Genomic DNA, 24,119 nt, shown 5'->3' with positions numbered 1-24,119 from the left:
ACACCAGGTTAAAGTCCAACAGGTTTATTTGGTAGCAAATACCATAAGCTTTCGGAGCACTGCTCCTTCGTCAGATGGAGTGGAAATCTGCCAGCAGTTATCACTGTGAAGAACAGGGTGAACTGTTTTCGTGTTAACAACTAAAAAAGATGCCTATAAAAGTTGGTTTTCCAATCTAAACTTAGGAAACAGTACTGACAGGGCTTTGAGATTTTTAGAAACAAGGACCAGACATTTATGGTTCCCCCACTGGCAGATTCTTGGGGGATGTGAGTGGGGGAGGGGGGCAGGGGTAGGGGGAGAGTTTGGGTGGAGGCGAGCGTGAAATTGAAGGAATGGGATTCCCTCCAGGTTTCTTCCCGCCATGAACTCACAGCGATTTTGCATTGAGACAGGCAAGGCTTCAGATGGGAAGCCCACCCTTTGCCTCAATTGAAGCCCTTAAGTGGGCAATTACTGGCCACCTAAAATCCATTTCCCACCCAGTCTCAATTTTTAGGCTGGCAGGTGTATTGAACTTCCATGGAAGAAACCTGAGAAAGAACAGCGTTACATCCTGGGTAGGTGAGGGCGGTGGAGGGAGGTGGAGAAGGGGAGTTCCTCCCATCAGAAGCCCCTTTCCGAAGTCATATCCACCTTCTTATGTCCCGATGATCTCCAGACCACTTACTTTCAATATTTCCACTGGGACCCCAATTGTCCCCTTCACGGCCCCCACAGGCCTTCCCAACTTTCCTGCCCTGGGACACCTTGAACTTACCTGGGCCATTGGTGCCTGGCCTTTGGCTCCAATGTCCTCCCACATTTCTTCTTCAGTCCAGGGCAGTGCTGTTGCTACAGGGACTGGAGATCTGCTGGCCAGTCTGATTGACCGGGAACTCTCTAAGGTACGTTTGTTCCCAAGGGGGGTGGAAGTCCCTCTTACAGTTACTTATTGTGACTATCATAGAAATCATAGAAACCCTACAGTACAGAAAGAGGCCATTCGGCCCATCGAGTCTGCACCGACCACAATCCCACCCAGGCCCTACCCCCATATCCCTACATATTTTACCCACTAATCCCTCTAACCTACGCATCTCAGGACATTAAGGGGCAATTTAGCATGGCCAATCAACCTAACCCGTGGGCTAACCCGTGGGACTAATAAATAAACTTTACTTTAATGCTCATTCGAATGTGAAATACTGCAGGGCACTCAGAGTCAGATGTGATCCATGCTGACAGTTTGGATGATGGGAAGCAAGATCCCGCCATCTGAAAAATTCAGCCCGGGAAGTTACCAAAGTGAGACTTACTGGTGAAACTGTGCTCTGGAATATTTAGTTTGAGTCTCATGATTCTCAAAAGACATTGGAAGATTCAACCTGTGGCAGGGAGAAGTGAACCTGCAGTAAGTACTGCTACCCAATTGTGGCAAGAAAAATGCATGCAAAATATCATTGACCAAGGCTGGAATTCTCCAGCTGTTCACGACAGCGGGATTCACTGGTCCCGCTGCAGTGAAAGGAGATTTGGCTGAGCGCCAAATTCTCTGTCCTCGCTTGCAGTGATGGCGGGACGTGAATGGCCAGAGAATTCCGACCCACATCTTTTCTCTCCACACTGCTTCTTATTTGAATAATTCTACCATCTAAGTGAGGTGGTAAATAGGCGGCTGAATTGTTCAGTTTATAACTTTTGTTCTACTTAGTGTTGCAGTTTCTGTAGGGCGCATTGGTGAGAATCTATTGACTGATGCATAGCAAGTGCGACTAACCAGACAGGATGAGTAGTCACAAATATGGAGGACAGGTATTAATTTGTTGTAGAGCCATAATGGTGTGAAATAAGCAGGATTAGAGTTGGATAGGGACCATTTCTGGGGAGAACAGTCAGCAGAGGATCTAAATCCGTATGCCTGATGTACTAGAACTTCTAATCAGATGTTGCCATATACCAGTATACATTCACCATATTATATGTGCATTCTGCCTTTTTTTCAGTCATTGGGCAGAATTTTCCCCCAAAAAACAAGTGTCATAATGGCGAGAATAATGAAGTGATCCGCTCTGGTCTCTCCACCCTGCGCATTCTGCACTGCAGTCGTCCAGCAATCAGTCACCTCTTCTGTGAGTTGGGTGTTCCATGCTGGTACTGGGGGTGGGGGGGCGGGGGAGGGGTTTTTTGCGGGGTCTAAACACGTCGGTGAACCCAGCTTCAGAGCACTCAGGTGCTGTTGCACATGGGCATTCCGATCTCACTGTGCACTAGGAGACCTCCTCCCTCTCCCCATGGACATTAAGACACTCCCACCACCCAACTCATTGGCGGTATGTTCTCAACCCCATGCCCGACATGCATCACTGTCATCAGAGCCCTCCCAACATGCCCCCCCATCATGACCCCTGACATGATTCACCCCTGCATGACCTACCTGCAAACCCCTCCACAAAGCCCCTCGTCATAGCCCCCACACAGGCCCCATCTTCTTGTCACTGCCCCGGCACACTGTTAGTGTCCAGCTGGCAGTACCAGGGTGTCCGATGGCCAGGGTGTCAGGGTGGCACTGCTAGTGTGCTAGGTGGGCCCCGCCAGGTGGGCACTGGATGGCCATGCCCCCGACCACCCACGGGGGCTTCAATGGCCTCCAAGCCCCCCGGCGTGACCAGTGTGCCAGGTCTCTGCTAGTGGAGACCGCTGATTCTCGCCATTATCATGCCGCACCTGAAGGCCGTAAGATTCCGTGCACTGGGAGTTGAACGAGCTATGCATATTTAAATACTACTTTGAATATGCTAATCAGCCTTTCTGGGCATGATCCAGTTTGCGTCATTAGAAACAGGATGGGAGGATCACAAACTGGCGCCAGGCATGAAACCGACTTTTAGGCCCACATGCTATTTTCCTGTAATGGTGTGACCAATGCCAGGCACGACAAGGTGGGAAAATTGCCTCCATTACTTTTGATGCTTCTGTATTTAAATGAGGATCCTTTGACATGCTCTGCCAACTCTGACACTGCTTCTCTGATGTTTGCATGTACTCTGGCTGCAGTATATTTGATTGTGTGTCATTATTCAGCATCTCACTGACTCTGGTTACCACCAGGCTGAACTACCTGACTTCAGCTAATGCACTTTATTAGCATTCTGATCATTGTTTTCTATTGCCTGTGCTATCCTCTGCTGGTTCCTCTAAAAATGCATCAGAGATGGCAGAAGCACTTGATCCATCTTGTCTGCCTCAAGTGAACTGTAGACACAAGGCGGGCAGAGATCTGGTCAGCACAGTCTTTATGGCCCTCCCTCCTGACCTGAGAACCTTTGACCAATGGGAGCCTATACTTTGCATCAGCCACATGCTGGTTTCCACACATTGCACAATGAATATCTCCATTCTTGACTCGTATTTTGAAGACCATTTCATATTGTTGCATATCTGTTTCTGGACGCTCGCACATTGACTCTGGAGCTAGAAGTTATTCTCTGCACCCTTCTTCAGTCACCTTTGACCCTCCCATCACATTTGCTGACTCTTGAGCTACCCATCATCAGCCTTACTCAACTTTCATTCACCCTCGAGCTGCCTCTGTCACCATCATCCTTCCAGCCAGCACTCAGGAGGCGATTTTACTGGCTCGTCATGATGGTTCATTGGTGTGGTGAGCCAGTAAGATCGGGCGAGAGGCAGAACTCCAAGTGCACTGTGTACTCACTATACACAGTGCACTGGGAGATCGGGGCGCCTGTGCAATAGCACCCCTAGAGCTCAGCAGTTGGCTTTCTGGCATGAATAACCTCCACACACTCCCCCTACGAGTGAGAATCATATTTTGGCTTATTTTTATTTTTAAGTGCCATATGATTGATTCTGGGATCTTGCCCAAAAAATTGATCTGATTCTCTCCTGTTTCACACTCGTTCGGCACTTAGAATTTCTTGGTAAGATCACCCCAGTCTTTCTTCTGTTACCCTTGGCTCTCAGTATCTTATCATTGACCTTCCATCTATAAACTTGGATCTGCCCACAATCATACCTGACCTTCTGTCTGTAGATTGTGACTTTGCTTTGCGGTCCAGCTTCCTCCCTCTGTTTCCCTCGAGCCCTCCAAGATCTGCCATGACCTACCCTCCCTCACTCGGTCAGCCATGTCGCGATCTCTTTGCACTGCCACCACCCAACTTCAACGCAATAATGACTCATCTCCGGGGATCAAACTAAGTTCCCCATGAAAAAAAAAGCAGCTCCCACTCAGTCCAAATCCATAAGGAAGATTACCTTGCCAGCTTTAACCAGTTGTGAATCACTTTCCTGTTATCAGTAACAGCAAAATCACTTTCCAATAGTTGAAACAACGATTAAGATGAATGTCTAGTCTTTCATAAGTTTTGATAAAAATATTTTTATTTCGATATTCCAGTAGCACAACTATTAAAAAAACATTCTTACCCATTTCAGTAACTTCAGAAACAGTGATGACCATTTTTATACAATATAGTGTACACCATCTTCACACAATTTAATACAAAGACTGCAGTAGTAAATTAGAATCCCCACATCCATACAATAGAGCAACAGATATTTACAGATCAAAGTACAGTACAAGAATCTTAGTCCTTTGACATGATATTTATACCTTTGACCAGCAGTAATGAATGTTAAATACAGTAGTAACGGACCAATGCAAACAACAGGATTCATAAAAGTTTAAGACCAGATGTGTGCTAACCATTTTAAAACTGCTGTGCATGTATTGTCAACAGGAAATATTCCCCCCTAACTTCAGCCTCGGAAAAGCATCCATGTTTATAACAATGTGAAATTTGTATCCTCAGATGATCCTTTCTTTGAGACTTAGTTAGTGCCAAATTCTAAATGGTAATGTTAATCTCCAGGAAAGAACTTAAGTGCTCCATATTGTTCAACTTAAATTTACTCGATCCAAGGTGAGACAACAGCAATATTATAGGCCACTCCTTTAGATTAAGAAGTTTTATTTATAACATTCAAATGCAATTCTCTTGTTATGGCAGCTGAAAAATTAAGTATTTTTCTTGCAAATGGTTGGTAAATATTAGTACTTGGTTGCTTAACTAGATTGCAAAATTTTGTCCAACATTAATCTGCCCACCCTTCCCAGTTCTTGTTGCCACTCTTCCTCATTCCTCCTTATCCTTGTTCTTGTTGCCAATTTCTTTTCCTTCTCCCAGTTTGTATAGCTACAGTTTTCTGCTACCTCCTTGCTCCTTTAGGTTCATAGAGCAGTTCCTCTGCCATTTTCAATCCTTGCTCCTATTTGACATTATTACTATAGGAAAATTAAACTATGCTGCATGATGAGTGGCAATGGTGGATCTCCAAATTATCAAAGCAATTGGAAATTCCTGTCTATATATCAGGCAGCATCTGGCAGAAGCTTGGAATACTGGTGAGTAACAGATTGTGAAGTACAGCAGTACAGTTTTCACAGGTTCCACAACAAAAGCATAGCTGTTCTATTCTAAGATGTTAAAAAAAAGCATTGTGTTGGATCAAAAACCTTTTCCATTGTAGACTATTGAGCTATTTGCAACTTTTAACCAACATGAGCTTCCTACTACATATTCACACCAGCACTAATACCACTCATTTCCAACTCAAACTTTGCCTAACTCCACCCTTGCCTCAGCTTTTTTTGCTGACTTGACTATTCCAGCACCGTCTAGACAAGCCTCCCTAGTTTATTTCTGTTACCCTGAAACTCTGCTGCGCATGTCCCAACTTGCATCAAGGCCCCATTCACCAATTCCCTCAATATCTCCCTTGTGCTCTCTGACCTTTATTGTCTCCAGGCCTCTATTTTAAAATTCTCATCCTGGATTTCAAATTCCTCTCTAGCCTATTGCCTCCCTATTTCTGTAAACTCCTCCAGCCCTACAACCCTCAAAGATCTCTCTGCCACTGGTGGCCGTGCCTTCACCTGCCAAGGCCCTAAATTCTGGAATTTCCTCCCCTTACATGTCCATCACACAAACCAGCCTCCCATCCGTTGACTTTGTCTACACATCCCACTGCCTCAGAAAAGCAGCCAGCTGACTCAAGAACAACTTCTTCCTTGCTGCCATAAGACGTCTGAATGGACCTACCTTATATTAAGTTGATCTTTCTCTACACCCCAGCTATGACTGTAACACTAAATTCTGCACCCTCTCCTTTCCTTCTCTATGAACGGTATGCTTTATCTGTATTGCACGCAAGAAAAAATACTTTTCACTGTATACCACAATACACTTGACAATAATAAATCAAATCAAAAGATATTCCTTGAAACATGCCTCTTTGATCAAGCTTTATGATATTGCCTTAGAATGCTCAGCGTCAAAGTCTGTTTACTGGTGCTCTTTTAAAGTGCCTTGGGATGTTTAATTATGTTAAAACTGCTTTACAAATGCAAGAGTTGTAAACAATACATCCATCAGAAAAATTAACAATTCACCATTTTCAGGGCTAATGGATTCCACTTCAGAGTCACTTTTAGTTAGCAAGATTAGGAGTCGAGAAAACAGGATTCTACGCATTCTAGGAACTTTGATCCAATTTAATAATTCCCTCTCTTCCTGTGATTACCAAGGAACTTTATCTCTTATATTAAACATATAAAGATGCAAATAGTTGTTTTGTGTGCGCAATTGATTTTCAAAATTAAATTTTAATTCAAAAGGGAAAAACACTTCAATTTTCTAGCGTCTGCAATATCAGTAGCAACATTGAGCAGGTCAAGCAGCATCTGTAGCGAGAGAAAGCCAAGTTCACCACAGATGCTCTGACTTGCTGAGTATTCAAACCATTTTATGTTTATATTTACAAGTTAATGAGATGAGACAGTTCTCATCTGTTTTTAGATTTAACTCACAGTGCAAAACAAAGGCACTGTCACACGCACTTCTGATTCACAAGTAATATTGATGGGATCACTTGGGTGGATTTCATAAACTTGTACTTATAACATTCCCAAGATCAGGAAATGAGATACAGTGAATGAACTGAAAACGAATGAGGGTTCTAGATTCCTGATGTGTATGGCCAGCACATGTTGTTTCAAGCAAAAATGCAAAGTTCTAAGATGTATTCTGATGTGTGGAAACAGATAGTGAACATCTCTAATGCACAAAACAATCTGCAAAGTAGGTCATGTAATGTAGAATCACAAAAATGTTACAGCACAGAAAGGCCTGCACAGAAAAAGGCCTGACAGCCCATTGTGTCTGCGCCAGTTGTCTGAATGAGCAATTCCCGATGGCCATTTCCCTGCCATCTTCCCATTATATTGACACAGTCTTACTGATATTAAACAGAATAATTATATCTCGCTCATCTTTCCTGAAGGTACATAATTCGTTGTCAGGGTACAACTCTACGAGGCACATGCACTCCTTTGGTATCTAACTTATCTCTTTCTCTTCATTCATTCATGGAATGTGGGCATTGCTGACAACTCTACTTGCCCTTGAACTGAGTGACTTGCTGGGCCATTTCAGAGGTAGTTAAGAGTCAACCACATTGCTGTTGGCCTGGAGTCACATGTAGACCAGACCAGGTAATGATGTGAAAGGATGGGTTTTTATGACAATCAATGATAGTTTCTTGGACACCATTAGATTTTCATGAATTGAAGTTAAATTGCACCAGCTGCCATGATAGGGTTCAAACCCATTTCTCCAGAGCATTAGACTGGGTCTCCGGATTACTAGGCTAGTGGTATTACCACCATACCACTATCACTCTACTACAGTATTTCATGTAAAATGGTAGCAATTCCACGTGATAGAACAATTTTCAGCTTTATAGCCTGGATAGTAACATCTTGAAGCGGATTGTCACTTGCCATAGAATGTGCCCAATTTTCACCCAGATTACTGTCTAGGTGGCAAAATTGAAAGTTGTTTCCATAATGGAAGAGATTTTTGGATAAAGCTGTATTTTGATTTCCACATTGAATTCTGTATTTGATAGTAAAACTTTTCCTCTGCCATGTCCATGTGCTGAAATTCCAGCCTCAAGTTATTTTAGGAAACGGATGTGGTCCCGTGGTATAGTACATTCATCAAGATGCTCCGTTAATAGTAATTAATTCTGGTTACAATTCATAGAAAGGAGATTTCTTATCTTTTCTCTGGGCTGTTAAAAGAGCAAAAATGCATTATGCATTCTTCCTACTTAGTAGCTGAATATAAAGCTAATTATGAAACAGATAGTAGGAATTCAGGAATTGCAAAATAGGGAAGGCGGAGGGGATGGGGAGTAGGGGGGGATTGGAATGTATGAAAAACATAGGAAAAGGATTACTGAATATTCTTCATTTTAGGGATCACAGTTAAGGTCATTATAAAATGTTAAAAAATCACCTCCATTGCAATAAAGTTTATACATCAGGTTCACTTTTCACCATATCCATTAATTGGGCAAAGTTGAACACAAACAAACTTGGAAACAGTCATCACACTCAATTTGCAACAAAAGTCCCTCAAGACTAAAATGTTTATGGTGCAGTCACAAAAATCTGCATTTTGGTAGAAATCTTGCTTGAAGTAAGCTGGGTTATAGAAACGTAGAAACAGAACTAGGTGCAGGAGTAGGCCATTCGGCCCTTCAAGCCTGCACCACCATTCAATATGATCATGCATTTTCAGTATCCCACTTCCGCTTTCTCTCCGTACCCCTTCATCCCTTTAACCATGAGGACCACTTCCAGCTCCCTCTTGAATGTATCTAATGAACTGGCCCCACAGCTTTCTGTGGTTGACAATTCCACAGGTTCACAACTCTCTGAGTGAAGTCCTGAATGGGTCATCCCTTATTCTTTAGACTGTGACCCCTAGTTCTGGATTTCCTTATAAGTAAAGCTGCAATGTGCTTTTCGTAAAACTCTGTTGAGAGAGTAGGTGAATATATACATAATCCTACAATGGCTGCTCAAGAGCTCATCTTAAAAAAAGCCAACCCAATTTACAAGCAATAAAGTCTAATCAGTTTGAAAACATACAGAATAAACTCCCAAGGTAATTTGTTTTTCCAAATCAGCCTGCTGTTTGCTCCTCTAGATTTGTTGAGGCAAGGGTATGGAAAGAAAATTGCCATGGCTTACTCATTCACTTGTAGCGACACACTCTGCTTGATGCTTTGAGTGAACATTGGGGATTTGTTTTGGTTTCAGAGGGAAGATAAACAAGAAAATATTATGTTTTAGGGCCCGGCCTTTGAAAGAGATAAAACGGTGTTTCTGATCTGGCTCCTCATAGTGAGTTTGTAAAACCCTTTCACAATGTCTTTGTAAGGTTAAGATACAGAGTCAGATGGTCACTGCTTAATTTATTACAGCTTCTGGATCTTGAGTATTTCATAACCATACTCAATTACTGCTGAAGGAAGAAATAAACAATACATCCAGGTCTGGAAGCAGTATAGACCGGCATAGTCGCACAGTGGTTAGCACTCGTGCCTCACAGCTCCAGGGACCTGGGTTCGATTCCCGGTTTGGGTCATTGTCTGCATGGATTCTGCATGTTCTTCATGTGTCTGTGTGGGTTTCCCCTGGGTGTTGCTCCCACAGTCTGAAAGATGTGCTGGTTGGGTGCACTGACCATGCTAAATTCTCCCTCAGTGTACCCGAACAGGTGCCAGAGTGTGGTGACTAGGAGATTTTCACAGTAACTTAATTGCAGTGTTAATGTAAGTCTACTTATGACACTAATTAAAAACTTAAGCAACTGAAAAGAACGAGCTGTAGGGAATGCTTTTCTGCAAATACTGTAGCTATAAAATATATCACAGAAAATGAATATTAGGGAGCAGCTCTTTAAATACTCCGACTGTCTATTTATGCAAGATTAATTCAAGTTCTGTTTTAAATTTGCGAACCAATTTTCTCTGACATTGAATCACTCTTCATTATGGAAACCCTATTAAGTTTCAAGACCTTTAGCTAATGCAGAATTTTCTGCTCACCTCCATTAAACAATGGAATGAATTTGAATGTGCTGCTATTGCTGCTCTATTTTAATTTTTTGCCCTGACCTAAAAGTAATCTCACAGCCCGTTTACCTCATTTAGGACTAATTTGGAGTTGAGAGATATTTCAGTCCTTTAAGTTACAAGAGGAGGCGGTGGCTTAATGGTATTATTGCTAGACTATTAATCCAGAAACTCAGCTAATGTTCTGCGGACCTGGGTTCGAATCCTGCCACAGCAGATGGTGGAATTTGAATTCAATAAAAAATATCTGGAATTAAAAGTCTAAATGAAGAAACCATTGTCAATTGTCAGGGAAAACCCATCTGGTTCACGAATGTACTTTAGGGAAGGAAATCTGCTGTTCTTAGCTGGTCTGGCCTACACGTGACTCCAGAGCCACAGCAATGTGGTTGTCTCTCAATTGCTCTGTGAAATGGCCTAGCAAGCCACTCAGTCGAAGGGCAACTAGGGATGGACAACAAATGCTGGCCTTGCCAGTGACACCCATGTCCCTCGAATGAATAAAGAAAATATCTTGTAACTTTTAGAATTCAGTATTGTTTTTGGAAATATGGTTTTTCAGAGAACATTTAGCAAGATGAAATCTATTGGTACTCAATATTTGAGCTGGAAATAAAGTCCTATTTAGATTATTTACATTTAATAACAATTTTTGAAAATTATCAGCCCGTCTAGTTTTATTACTCTGGTTAGGAAGCGTTTTGTGATTATGGAGAGAAGAGTTTTCTCTTAAGCACAAAGTGCAACAAAAATCATACACCCAATTAGAAAGTAAGAATTTACATTGTTATAGCTCATTTTACAACCTTAGGACATGCCAATGCACTTCAGAGATAACAGAATAGTTTTGAAGTGCATTAATTGCTGCAATATGCAGAATCTTCCGAGCAACTTTGCACACAGCAAGGTGTCATAAACAGCAATGAAATAACAGCAATGAAATATATGACTGGATAATCAGTCTTACTAATGTTGGTTGAAAGCTGAATATTGGCCAGGACACTGAGAAATCCCCCGCTCTTTTTCAAATAGTAACATGAGATCTTTTACATTCAACTGTAAATGCAGCTGAAATCTTTTAAAATGGTGGAGTCAGCTTATATGCCATTTGCTGACCCTTGTGGGTTGATGTACCCTAGTTCTCACCAGGGCCTGATTCAAATTTTGAACCCAAAATATGCTGTGAGAGTTAGGTGACTTTCACACTAGCACTTACTGGTCAAAATAAATCTTCCTCCCTTTCAGTTAATAATCACCTTTACTGAAGTTTAAAATGCTGAAGAGTTCAACGCTAAATTACTCAGAATAAAATCAGGATGGCAACCTCTGGAGTGGTTTAAGGCCATTGAGACTTTGGTTATATGTCTGCACTTCTTCATATGGTGAGCTCAGTTGGCAGACTCGATGCCTGTGGGTATCTTGCCCTCTGTCTCAGCCAAATAAAAAAGTAAATAATATACTTCAGCCTTTTGTTGCACATCTCCTGGTGGCCATTTTTAAAATGGTTTATGCACGGGTCTGATAGTATGTTGGTTGCATGTCTGTCCTCCAGGTTGTTTGAAGAAGAAAGAAGGAAGTAGAGAAAAAGATTTAAATGTGTAAAATCTAATTTTTCTGATTATTTTGTGTTTATTTACTTTTCACTGATAATAGTCATTCGAAGCTGTTACAGACCTTCAAGATGATGAAGTACTCTAGATATTCTGAATGACACTTTGTATTTTTTTTTGGTGTGCACTTCTTATCCAGAATTAAAAATAATTATGTTCTTGACTAATAAGATGAATATGCAATCCAGACAATAAAAATTGTTTTGTGCAACAATATTAGAATTGCAACTAAAATGAAAACAGTGTAAACTTAAAAACACTCTCCATCCAGATTTCCTGCATTTGCAATATTTTCTTTCTCAAAAAGAAATGATACACCAAGGGAGGTCATTCAGCCCATCATGCCTGTGCTGGCTCTTTGAAAGAGTTAGCTAATTAATCTGACTGCGTTGCTTGTATCCCATTGTGTGACAAAATTTTCCTGTTCAAGTATTTATCCAATTTCTTTTTGACAGGTGTTATTGAATATGCTTCCTCCACCCCTTCAGATCGCGTATTCCAGATCATCATCACAGTACAATTCTTTTTCTCTCATGTTGCCTCTAGATCTTTTGCCAATTATCCTAAATTATTGTATTGTGGCTCATTGGCGCATCTGCATGTGGAAACGGTTTCTCCTCATTGACTCTATCAAAACCCTTCAATATTTTGAATATGGAGATGAAATCTCCCCTTAACCTTCTCTGCTCTAAGGAAAACATTCCCAGGTTCTGTCTCTCCAGGTAACAGAATTCCTCATCCCTTGTAGCATTCTGATAAATCTTCTCTGCCCCACCTCCAAGATCTTAGCATCATTCCTAAAGTGTGGTGGCTGCCTTAGCCGCAGTCCTCCATCTGCGGCTTAACCAGTGTTCCGTACTTTTATGAAATAACTTTTTTTTATTTATAACTGCATGTATGCCCAGATAGATTTTGGTTTGGTTGCAGATTGCCAATAATATAAAATATGTAAGTAAACTAAAGAAAAGCAAGATGTTCGTGATAGAATGTTTGCATTTACTGGAGTTTTTAGCAATCCCAAGGACCAGATCAGCAAATATGTCCTGCATGCAGAATTTACAAATTGTAATTACTGTTGGTGAGAATAGCTATTTTGTCCTGTATTTTAAAAAATGCTAACCTATTTGAATTAAATTGATTGACATCTCTATTAAAATATTAAGAGCAATATCGTACAAGGTAAACATTCAGCTACTAATGTCAGGAACAATCATTTTTAAACAACTTCTCATCAGATCTTACACTAAATCTACGCTTCACTAAATGTGTATATAAAATATCACACTTCCTCCTTTCACATATTCTGTCACCATCTTTTATGCCAAAGTGTGTGGCATAAGCACACACCTCATTATATTCATCAACGGATTCTGGCCATCTAATATGGGAAAAAATGTACAAGTAGTCCTAGAATTGGAAGCTTCCTTTTCTCTCTTGATAACTACTGGGGGTGAGGATTGTCATTGTGATTGTCAAGTGAAAAAGAAAGGCTTTGGTTGAATCACTGCGTGTACAAACTCTCAGCTTGACGCAATAGCCACATTGTTGAATAATAAGGCCCTTTGTTTGATAAACAGTAATACATGTTTTAAAAATCTGAACTGAAATGAGAGTGTAATGATTGAGACTATTTCCATCACGTTAATTTGTTCTGACTTCTGATTTAATTGGCAATGAATGACAGATCTGCCATCTCAATTAGTACCTAAACCTCAATACCTAAGTGATGGAAGAAAATATCAAATATTTCCCACTGGTATCTTCTCAATTATGAAAGTACATTGGTAAATGGCACCATTATTACTGCAATATAAATTGTACATTAAAGAAAACAGTACCATATTTCATTGGATATCAAAGAGATATCAAAAGTTTGATACTTCATTTATAGAAATGCATTAATAAAAAATCTTTGTACTTCTCATTCTCCTTTAATAATTGCATATTGATGTCACAGAATTGAAACATACTTAAATATTGCAATCTGCAATAGTTATTCAGTAGGTCGGGCACAGAGGGAAAGATCATACGCTAGACCATCGCACTTACGTTATAATCATGGAAAGAGTTATATTGCAGGTCAGGACAGAGGATATGCAACACCAACAGCGCAAATGTATGATTACCAGATATCCAATTCGCGTTGATCAAGTTGGTCCTATAATTTGAATTCACTATCTTATATACAGAATTGTGGCTGGCAGCAGCTCTTGCAAGGGCTCTTCAGCTGATTTTCAATTCAAGTAACTCCCACCTTCCAAATTGTACATCCAAAGGACCTCTCTTCCCTTTATAACACAATAAATTAAACTTTAACCCATGCTGCTTTAGGATAAAATTTCTTACGGAACATATTTAACATGAAGCACTTTTTGTCACCCCCCCCCCCCCCTTCCTGCCCACCCCCCCACATTTCAGTGCACTGAACTCTGAACAATCTCAGCCCACTGGGAAAACTAAGTTCCTGCACCTATCAGTAGCTCAAAAGTCAACTTCAAAAGGCATCAAGACCTGTTCCCACTGTGCTTTATAAACTTTGTCTCATAAAAAAAATCTTGCATTTGACTGAAACATAAGTTATTATAAATAGAACTAAACGAGTGTGAACAGAAATGTTGACACACCGGTCCAGTTCCCTGTAAAATTAGCCAGAAAAGTATTTGACCGCAGCAGTGTGACCCCTTTTAAATTCAGGGAGAAGCAATTATTAGTAACTGTCTTTGTCTTTCCAGTTTGTTACCCATTGCTTCTTCTGCGTTTTCTTCTTTGTAAAGCCTTCTGTGATAAAGTAGCGCTCTTCTTTGCGGATCTTCACAGCGTGATACTTTGGCATACTCCTGTAGTATCGTGTTCGCTTGAAGAAGCCACACTGCTCAAAGAAACGTCACAAAGAAAATATTATTTTATGCACTTAAAACAACAGTTTGTTTCTGAAGAAATGACTGATCAATACAACTACTGTTTTGGGGGTGTGGGTGTCAAGTTTGGGTAACATTTTTAGGAGATCACATAATGAGACAATATGCTTTCCTTAACATTCAGTTGGTTAAAAATGTACATCAGAGTCATGGAGACCAGATTTTGATCGTCAGTCTTTGCATATTAAGTTATCTGATCTTAAGTGGAATGGCAGGAGGGACTACTTGTGTTTCTACAGCATCTTAGATGCAGCAAAATGTGCCAAAGTACTTAACCTGCAGAGAGGGGGGTTGGGACTGTGGAGGGAGGGATGGGGGGCATTGTGATGATATAGCTATCAGTCAAGACTTAGGAGGAGATATGGAAGACAAATTTTCTGGAGTCTTTGGAAAGTGGGAGTGGATATAAAAAGCTTGAGGATGTTAAGAAGAGAATTCCAGAGTACAGGGACATGATCGCTGAAGGTTTAGCCAGAGATAGTGAGTAAAGAGGGTAAGCACTATGATATAGATTCAGAGCAGTGTATGAGTGTGAGCTGGGATACCAAAGACTACAGATAAGGCAATACCATTGAGCAATTTATAAAGGTGGACAATTTTCAATTTATTGTTCTAGAAATTGAAGAGGCAGTGGAAATGGAGAGGCCAGGTGATGATCAGAAAGTGGAACCAATATGGAAGAGAATGCAGGTTCCAGATGAGTTGGAAGTTTTTGTAGGGTGGTGCTTGAGAAACAAGTGAGGAGACAATTGAGTAGTTAATGCAGTGGTTGTGTGGGTGAGGCAGGGGTGGAGGTTGGCAAGGTTATAGAGATGGAATTCTGTAGTATTCATGGTAGGTAGGTAGGAAGAGGGGTTTACGTTTAGCACAGCAATGGTTATGAGATTGATTGTGATACTGGAGAAGGGAAGTTAAATGATATCAGATAATGGGGTTGAGCTGATGCTTGTGGACAGAGAGTAGAAAGGGAAAAGCATGCAATCTTGGAATAAGCATCATACACTGGGTGTCTTGATCAGGTAGAGGAATGGAATGTGGTACCTTGGAGGAAAGGCAGTGGAGGGGGATCGAGCAGTTAATTTCATTAAAGAATGTGAAGAGGTTGAGGAAGATGACAATATTTAATGCATCATGGTCAAAGCCAAATTGATGACTTTCTTACCTTTGAGGTTTTGTGGATGGAATGAAATTAGACAACAAGGATCAGAATAGCAGTGATGGGAGAGATGAGAATGCAAATACAGGAATAAGGGACTTAAGGACCTTGTTAAGAAAGCCCAGCTAAGACCTTTTCTAAGGTGGCTGATGACAGCAGGGAAAGACCAAGGCCCTGATAATTACTGGGGTCTGCTTTCAGAATGGGTAGGAGGGCAGTTATAGACAGGAACCTGGAAATATGGGCTTCCTTGGTGGCCCTGCATTTTTAGCTACTGAGCATGTCTGAATTTATTTTCCTGGCTTGTTGTCTGATAGCCTGCTGAGGCTCTGGCCAGGTTCAGGTATGTTTGGCGATAATGTGGAGTGGAGAAATCATGGGATGGATGTCGGTGATAACTGGGATGGAGGAATGCTCAGCGATCATTGCGGTGTGGGGGGGGATTGGTCAGCAATCGTGGAAGTCAGGGGGCAGGGCATGGTTTAGAGGGAGCGTTTGTTGGACTTGGCTGAAATCTTTGCACAGGTCCACGATAAAGCAGCTTATCAATCCAGCGCTTCTTGCCTCCTCACACTTGCTGTATTTCCTGAAGGCAGGGAAATGAGTTAAAAATAGAAACCTCGGGCAGAATTTAACATTCCAGGCATAGAATCTATCTACCATTTAAAGAACCAGTGGAAAACCCATGTAGCTTCTGAGTAGGAGACCTGACCAAATCAAATACCATCAGACAGGTTGAGATTACCCACCCTTTCAGCAGTTAAGAATGTTAGTGAGCAAAGGTCATGGACAGCCAGTTAAATCATCAGAAGCTGAGTCAGCAGGGTTCAAGGGTGCAGATTCCCAAGTCTAATGGAGCAGATAAGTCTGATCGGTCAAGAGAGAAAAGGAGCAGAGACCGTAGAATATTGCAGGGATCAGGCTGGGGGATAGGAGGATCTAGTGAGGAGGAGGAGGGGAGGCTAAGGTAGCTGACCACATGACATCCAATTTCAAGACAAGAAATGCATGTGGCCATAATGGATCTACCCAAATTCCTATCCATTTAAATGAATGCACTGAAAATTGAATTGGTTTGAGGCTGTGTGCTCTTTCCTGCTTGATTTTTCTGTAATCGCTGCATCCAAATGGTTTAGGTGCACAAACAGAAAAATCTGTCCCAGTGGGGAAAATGTGACCAAGAGAAAACTTTTCACCTGTCGGCTTATGTACTGTAGTGAATGTGACCATGGATTTTGTAATCATGTCAAATGATAATAAGCATTTACTATGTGCAATTAAAATGGAATAAATATTATGTAGTAATATAAGCGGTATGTTTATTAGCAGGGTAAATACGTGGGGTTACGGGGATAGGGCCTGTGTGCGATTATTGTTGGTGTGGGCTTGATGGGCCGAACAGGATTTTATTCTATGATTCTATGTTGGTGTTAAAATGGTCCCACGTTAGCTGGCAAATTAAAAAGTGCTCATTATGAGCCAGAACAGCTGATGTTGGTCATTCACTCCTCCAGTTACACACAGAAAAGCAAAGGGAAAGTCAAAGGTTAGTGACTACTAACATCCACAATCAAAACCACTGCAATTAAGAGGAGAAATCAGACAATATGCTTAGTCTATAACAGTAGAAGGATAAAAACAATTAGTGAATTAGAGAAGAAGCCAGATACACCAGGAAGCTGTTAGAAAAAAAGAGCGCAGGATTAACTGACCCCACATAGAGAAAAAGAAAGGAAAAATGAGAGTTGCATATGAAACAGAATAAAGTAGTCCTTTCTTGTGCAGCTTTTTTTGGGCAGAGAAAATAGCGTTGTGACATTTAGTAAGAAGTTGGTTAACATTGCGGTTATCAAATCGTAGTTACACAAAAGTACAGACATATAGAAACGGTGTTAAGGAAATGATCCAAGTCATCACAACCTTAAAGATGAGCATTACCAGGATAATTCTTATTCAAATTGTTACAGAATTTCCATGAACATTATCACTTTACTCGTTAAGAAAATTAATTAACCAGTAAGAGCTAGAAATCACTATGGTTGATATGACAGACAAATATTTTTTCTGGCTGATGTTGAGCTAGCAAATCACAGCCGCAGTGCCAGTAAGGAGACTACAATTGGTCTCAGAGCTCCCACTCCCAGTTACTATCTGGTAACTGCTTTTGAGAAAGTCTAAGCATATGGATGTTAAGTTAGGTTGGAATCAGGGTCACTGATGCCCAGCGCTGTTCAACAGTCTGCTGACATTTCTGGATGAATTTTTCGCCACCATCCTGTTTGAGATTTGGCAAGTGCCTGTGTGGAGTTTGCACATTCTCCCCGTGTCTGTGTGGGTTTCCTCCCACAGTTCAAAGGTGTGCAGGTTAGGTGGATTAGGCATGCTAAATTGCTCCTTATAGTCCCAAGATGTATAGGGGCGGCACGGTAGCACAGTGGTTAGCACTGCTGCATCACAGCGCCAGGGACCTGGGTTCGATTCCCGGCTTGGGTCACTGTCTGTGTGGAGTTTGCACATTCTCCCCGTGTCTGTGTGGGTTTCCTCCGGGCGCTTCACATTCTGAAAGACATGCTGGTTAGGTGCACTGACCTGAACAGGCGCCGGACTGTGGCGACTAAGGGAATTTCACAGTAACTTCATGTAAGCCTTACTTGTGTGACTAATAAATAAACTTTTTTTTAAAGTTAGGGGATTTAGCGGGGTAAATATGTGGAGTTATGGGGATAGAGCCTGGGTAAGATGTTCTGTTAAAGAGTCATTGCAGACCTGATGGGCCAAATGGCCTCCTTCTGCACTGTAGGGATTCTATGATTCTAAGGTAGCAATGGTAAATGGAGCAAAATTGGACAGTGAAGGCTACTACGGGAAGTGTTTGTTATGACGATCCAGCCATCATGATGTATGGAACACTCTCTGTCCCTGTCTGTCAATTTTTGAACTTCAACTTCTTGGGCAAATCACATAAGGGGAATGAGGACAATTCATTCCTCGAGATAAACCTGCTCTTTCAGAGGTGGGGCATGGGGTCGAAAACCCTACAAAGTTGTTTTTCAGCGGGAAAAAATGAAGTAGAAGTTAAATCATAACTGCAACAACTCGAGGTTGGAGAAGAACTTATACTAATGGTTATTCTTGGAGTAGATCATATTTTAAGAAATGGAAACAAGCATCTAGCTTATTTAATTTCTTACAAGAATAAATCCCAAACACCTCCCTACCGCACCCTATTTAGCCACTGCACCAGGTATTACCAAAGAGTGCAGGAAGCGAGGTTGGCCAGCACTAGTCACCATCAGTAAGCCGCTTAGTCTCTGAAGGCTGAATCTTGATTTCAGCCTTTTGCTCTTTGGCTTCATACATGGCTCGTGTGTTCGCTCTCTTGAAGAAACCACACTATGAAGAAGGAAGTTATTCAATTAAAGTGATCAATAAATCAAAGATTATTTTACAAAAAAAAAGAACCAATAGATGAAGAAAGCCATTGGGCCATCTTAATGTGTTCAGTCATTAACATCCGAATATTCCATTGCACCATCCAATTGTTTCTTCAATGATTCCAGGGTATTTGCTTCCCTGGGCGGGATTTTCCAATCGCGCTCGCCCCAGGACTGGAAAATCCCGCCTGAGATCAATGGATCTTTGCATGGTCCATTCCCTGCCCGCTACGATTCCCGTGGCAGGCGGAACAGGGAAATTCCGGCCCATGAATCCATTCAGAAGTCTGTTCCGCATAATGGCTACTCTTTATGTGATCCTGAATTTCATAATATCAGCCTTCAAGTTATTACGAGTTTGAACCTGTCTTCTTCTGTAGTTCTCCCTCAACTTAATTTGAAGTTGATAATTTAGTTTTTAGAACATAGCACATAACAGCGCAGTACAGGCCCTTCGGCCCACGATTTGGGCCGACCTGTGAAACCAATCTAAAGCTGATCTAACCTACACTATTCCAATATCATCCATATGTTTATCCAATGACCATTTAAATGCCCTTAATGTTGGCGAGTCCACTACTGTTGCAGGCAGGGCATTCCACGCCCTTACTACTCTCTGAGTAGTAATCAACAATTACTACTGATCCTATCAACAATTTTATATAACTGTTTTCCTCTCTGGCATGGAAATAACTTCACCAACCTTTCTTCATAATTCAGACTCACTAGAGGTCTTCTTTTGCACTGTCTCCAGTGCTTGAACAACTGTCTTGTTTCTTATAACCAGAACAAGATGTATTATTCAAGGTTTGACACTATTAAACACTCAATCACTACCTTGTTTGACTCATGTTTAATTGTTTTGTCTGTGTCGTTAAAAATCTGATAGTGGAATGCTGTTTTGTGTAGGTCGGGCATGTTAAATGTTGAGCTTAGTATAATTCTTAAGTCTCCCCATGTCACCTGTAACCATTTCCATCCCATTCATGTTTGCCTCTGCATTCCTTCCTACATGCAGCAGTAACATTTTCCATTTTGCTGCTATTCCACATTCAGATAGAAGCAGATACACTGTTGTATAGTATCTTTGCCACATGCCAGTGTCAAATGAATTGGAGTATGCCACTTTCCATACTCGCTTAATGGGTCGAATCTTACCAAAAAAAAAGGCAGAAGCTACATTAGAATTGGGTTACCAGCAACTGGAAGCTATCAGACAATGTGGCAACACTTACAGAGCACCATCTGAAACAGATTTTAAAAAGATGGCAAATTTCTCTAGCACAGATTTATGCTATTCAAACTTATGAAAACAAATCACCACATAAAAATCGACAGTGAGCAGAATTTCTGAGAATATTGTGGGGAGGAAAGTAAACAAAATTCTTAAAATAGCGTCAAACTTTGATCTCAATTCCAGATTATAAATGAAAAACATAATTTGCTCATATTCATTGAAACGTATACAATTAAAATATAACCTTGAGTTGGCCACAAATGATTAGCAGTGGCGATAATGGCCTCACAATAGCTGGGTGCAATCCCTTCCTCTTGATTTACAAGCTTCTGGTTTGTTCTAACCTACTATACAGATGTCCTGATGAAGCATTTGATTAACAGCAGGACCAGATCTTCCAGAGTACACTGACCTTTACCTTGTTGCACATGCAGCGTTTCATTTGACCAAGAGTATTCTACACTTGGTGACTGAACAACTGAGGGTAACGAGATAGGTCATACAACTAAAAAACTTCATAGGATAATCACATTCAAACAAAATGCCCTGTTCAGTATAACACATTATATCGTCCAGTATTGAAAAGCTCAACGGTTTAATTTAAAAAAAACTTTACTTCCTTTACGAACCATGTTTCAAGTAAACTGAATAGGCAAGATAGTTTTGGATAATTGATACAGTCCATTCATGTATTAGCGACTAAATTGATTGGAGTGACTGTTAATATAGTGTGTGCAAAGTAATAATTTGGCAGTGAGAAACTTCATTTAAGTTTCCAGTTTATTAGCTGATGTTATGACCTACACCTGTTTTCCAGATGTAGGTAATAAGAGTAGTCATCTTGTACTTCACCTAGAAAGCAATGATAATGATATGGTAGCTTGTATCATTTTGAACTTTAGACTAAGATCAAATAGATTTGGGAATAATGACAGTGGCCAGTTCTGAAAACAAACAAGGCAAACAAATTGATAAGAAGATAATTCTAACTTCCAGCAATAGCGTAAATAGACAATATTTGTGTTATACACCTCTCCAATTTTCCCTTTCCATTGTCTGTTTTATACAATCACCAAAATGATTAATATTTTCAAGCATCAGAAACTGTAGTTTACAGGGTTCAAGGTAACATTGCGAGTCGAGACTAGAAGCTGATCTGTGGTCACGGGAGGATGACGACTCATCAGACTAGTCCAACTACAGAAGTAGATCCTTTGACTGTCAGTGTTGATAATTACAGTGTAAATAGACTGGTCCCCGTTGCTGGGGACCAGCTTTAATCCCCGCTGGTGGGAACTTCCCCACCAGGGTTGGAAACATTACCGAGCCCAGACGATACTGTCCCAGGCTTGTTATTAAGAGTCAAATGCTGATAGTATGTCTCCAGATTGCAGTTATGCCAATTACCTTCATCTTATGCCTGTGGCTTTTCTGAGCTTCTGACCTTAAGTGGCTTCAGTAGCCTAAGTTTGAGCACTGAGTTTACAGAGTGCTTGGGCCGTAAAGCTACCAATGAAATTGAAATGCAACATACCTTCCATAGTAAGAGTATTATCAGACTCAACAGTATAATTCCTGCCAGCACTGCTACTATAATGATCCATTCTGATATCTCATAAGGCGGATCATCGTTAACTTGGGATTCAACGTAGAGAAATACCTGGATCAAACAATAGAAGTCAAGCTTAATTCATGAGAAAGGTTTAATAAAGGACTCACTCCAGCTCCACCCAGTTTTTTGTGACGCAGTTTAATAAAACTCCTCTTATACACTTGTTGGAAATTTCTGTCCCTTACAATTCTCCGATTCTAGTTTTACATCTCTCAGGAGATGTCTGAGTGGACTAGAGAGGGTAGACGCAGATTGGATGTTCCCGATGGTAGGGAAGCCCAGAACCAGGGGTCACAGTCTGTGGATTCAGGGTAGACCATTTAGGACGGAGGTGAGGAGACATTTCTTCACCCAAAGAATGAATCCCACAGGAAGTAGTTGATGTCAAAACATTGAATGTATTCAAGAGGCGGCTAGATATAGCACTTGGGGCGAATAGGATCAAAGGTTATGGGGAAAAGTCAGGATTAGGCTATTGTAATGAATGATGGAGCAGGCTCAAAGGGCCAAATGGCCTCCTCATGCTTCTATCTTCTATGTTTCTATGTCTACAATTGTCATCCCGCATCATATTATAGAATGTAATTTCTACATTATTCACCAGTAATCGGGGCCCAATGATGGCATCCTGGTTTATTTCTCATCAGATACATATAAACACATTGACAAATACATAAAAAGAATAGATTCTGCAGATATGCAGGTATCCTGTGTGCTAATTCTCAACAAATTAACTCAGGAATCATATATAATTCAGCAATCTATCCCAGACAGCTATCATTCTTTCTGGGCTGATTCAGTTTAATATGTCCAATCTGTTCTGTCTTAGATATTTTCTATTGCAAACTGTGAGAAGTAGCTTGATTTCAGAGCCTAGAACACAAAGCATATTTAAAGTAAAATCTCCGTGCATGTAAATAGTGAGGGGTGTGCACAAATATATTTTCAGCAGTAAAACTTATAGAATCTTATTAAAGAAAAGAGGGTGCGAATTCCATTCACCCTTACTTTGGGTGTGGGGACAGTTAGATGCAGCATGCCCACATCCATTGGAAACAAGGCAGGTAAGGCTCTCCTCCCTCTTTAGAGGTTCCCTTCTCTTCTTGTCCTCTGCATGTCCTGCTCATGCTGTAAAACAAATGGCACTGCAACTACTGCTCCCATACCCATGCAAGGCAGTGTAATTCTCTGCCTTTCTGTAGTCACTAAAAAGCTTCAAACTCCACCAGCAACCCAGCACAATGCTTTCACCAACTATGCCTGAGTACAGCTAAGCCAAAAGCACATCAGCTATAATATGTTCAGTGACCACTTTAAGTAGCTCCAGAAGCAGGCCCATTCTACTTCCCAATGCTTGCGGTTTCAGGAAGATGTTTTCTGAACAACAGTTGGCCAATTTTAGTCATTGTGTATTGCATCAGCCTGCCAACATCGGGGGGGGGGGGGAGCGATTTTCCAAAAAGAAAAACTGAGTGCTCAACGGGGTGGGAAAATGGGAGATTTTCCTGCCTGTTTTCTGGGCAAACTTAGTTGGTTGAATTCTGGCACTCTATGCTTTGCAGAGTCTGCTGGGGGTTTAATGCCAGTAGTGGGAGGGGGGGATTAATCCCGCCCAAGAGGCCAGCATCAGCACGCTGAGTGGGCCACTGCGCATGCGCAGATCTCCCAGGAGGGAGATCAGCACATGCGCACTGCCCCCACCCCATATCGCCAGCCCCCGATGACTTCCCCAACCCCACTTCCCAATCGCCAGCCCCGAATACCCCCGATGGGCAACCTGACCCCATTCCCATGGCCAGTCCCGATCACCCCCCTCCTTCATCCACTGATTGCTGTGCAAAGTGTGCAGCGATTCCCCCCCCCCCCCCCAACACCACCGATCGGCTCGCCCCCAGTCTGCCCCCCCCCCCGCCCTCCAAGAAGACACCACCCTCCTCAGGCCTTGCCTCCTTGGCACTACCTGGTGCCTGGTGGACAGTGCCAGCATGCCCAGTGGGCAGTGCCCCAGCAGCACACCCACCTGCCCCCAACCTCCTGGTGGAGCCTCAATGGCCTTTGTCCCCACCGGCAAGGCCATCACACCTGGTCCCCGCTGCTGGGGACCAGCTTTAATCCCCACTGGTGGAAACCTCCCCAGCAGGTCGGAAGTCCCAGGCTCA

The 24,119-nt window shown here is 41.6% G+C and overlaps 1 protein-coding gene across 1 annotated transcript in view; it reads right to left on the bottom strand.

The window, feature by feature from the left end:
* Positions 1–12,724: 12,724 nt before the first annotated feature.
* itga3b (integrin, alpha 3b) overlaps positions 12,725–24,119 on the bottom strand; it is a 183,937-nt gene continuing 172,542 nt past the window's right edge. The window contains exons 24-26 of the mRNA XM_078223902.1: positions 21,883–22,008; positions 18,929–19,070; positions 12,725–14,472 (exon numbers count right to left, since the gene is read on the bottom strand). Of these exons, the coding sequence (XP_078080028.1) occupies positions 18,960–19,070; positions 21,883–22,008 (237 nt within the window). The 3' untranslated portion in view covers positions 12,725–14,472; positions 18,929–18,959. The remainder of the gene's footprint in view (positions 14,473–18,928; positions 19,071–21,882; positions 22,009–24,119) is intronic.

Source organism: Mustelus asterias, chromosome 11 (genome assembly GCF_964213995.1).
Source record: "Mustelus asterias chromosome 11, sMusAst1.hap1.1, whole genome shotgun sequence".
NCBI lineage: Eukaryota > Metazoa > Chordata > Chondrichthyes > Carcharhiniformes > Triakidae > Mustelus > Mustelus asterias.
This window is presented reverse-complemented; position numbering and strand designations above follow the sequence as displayed.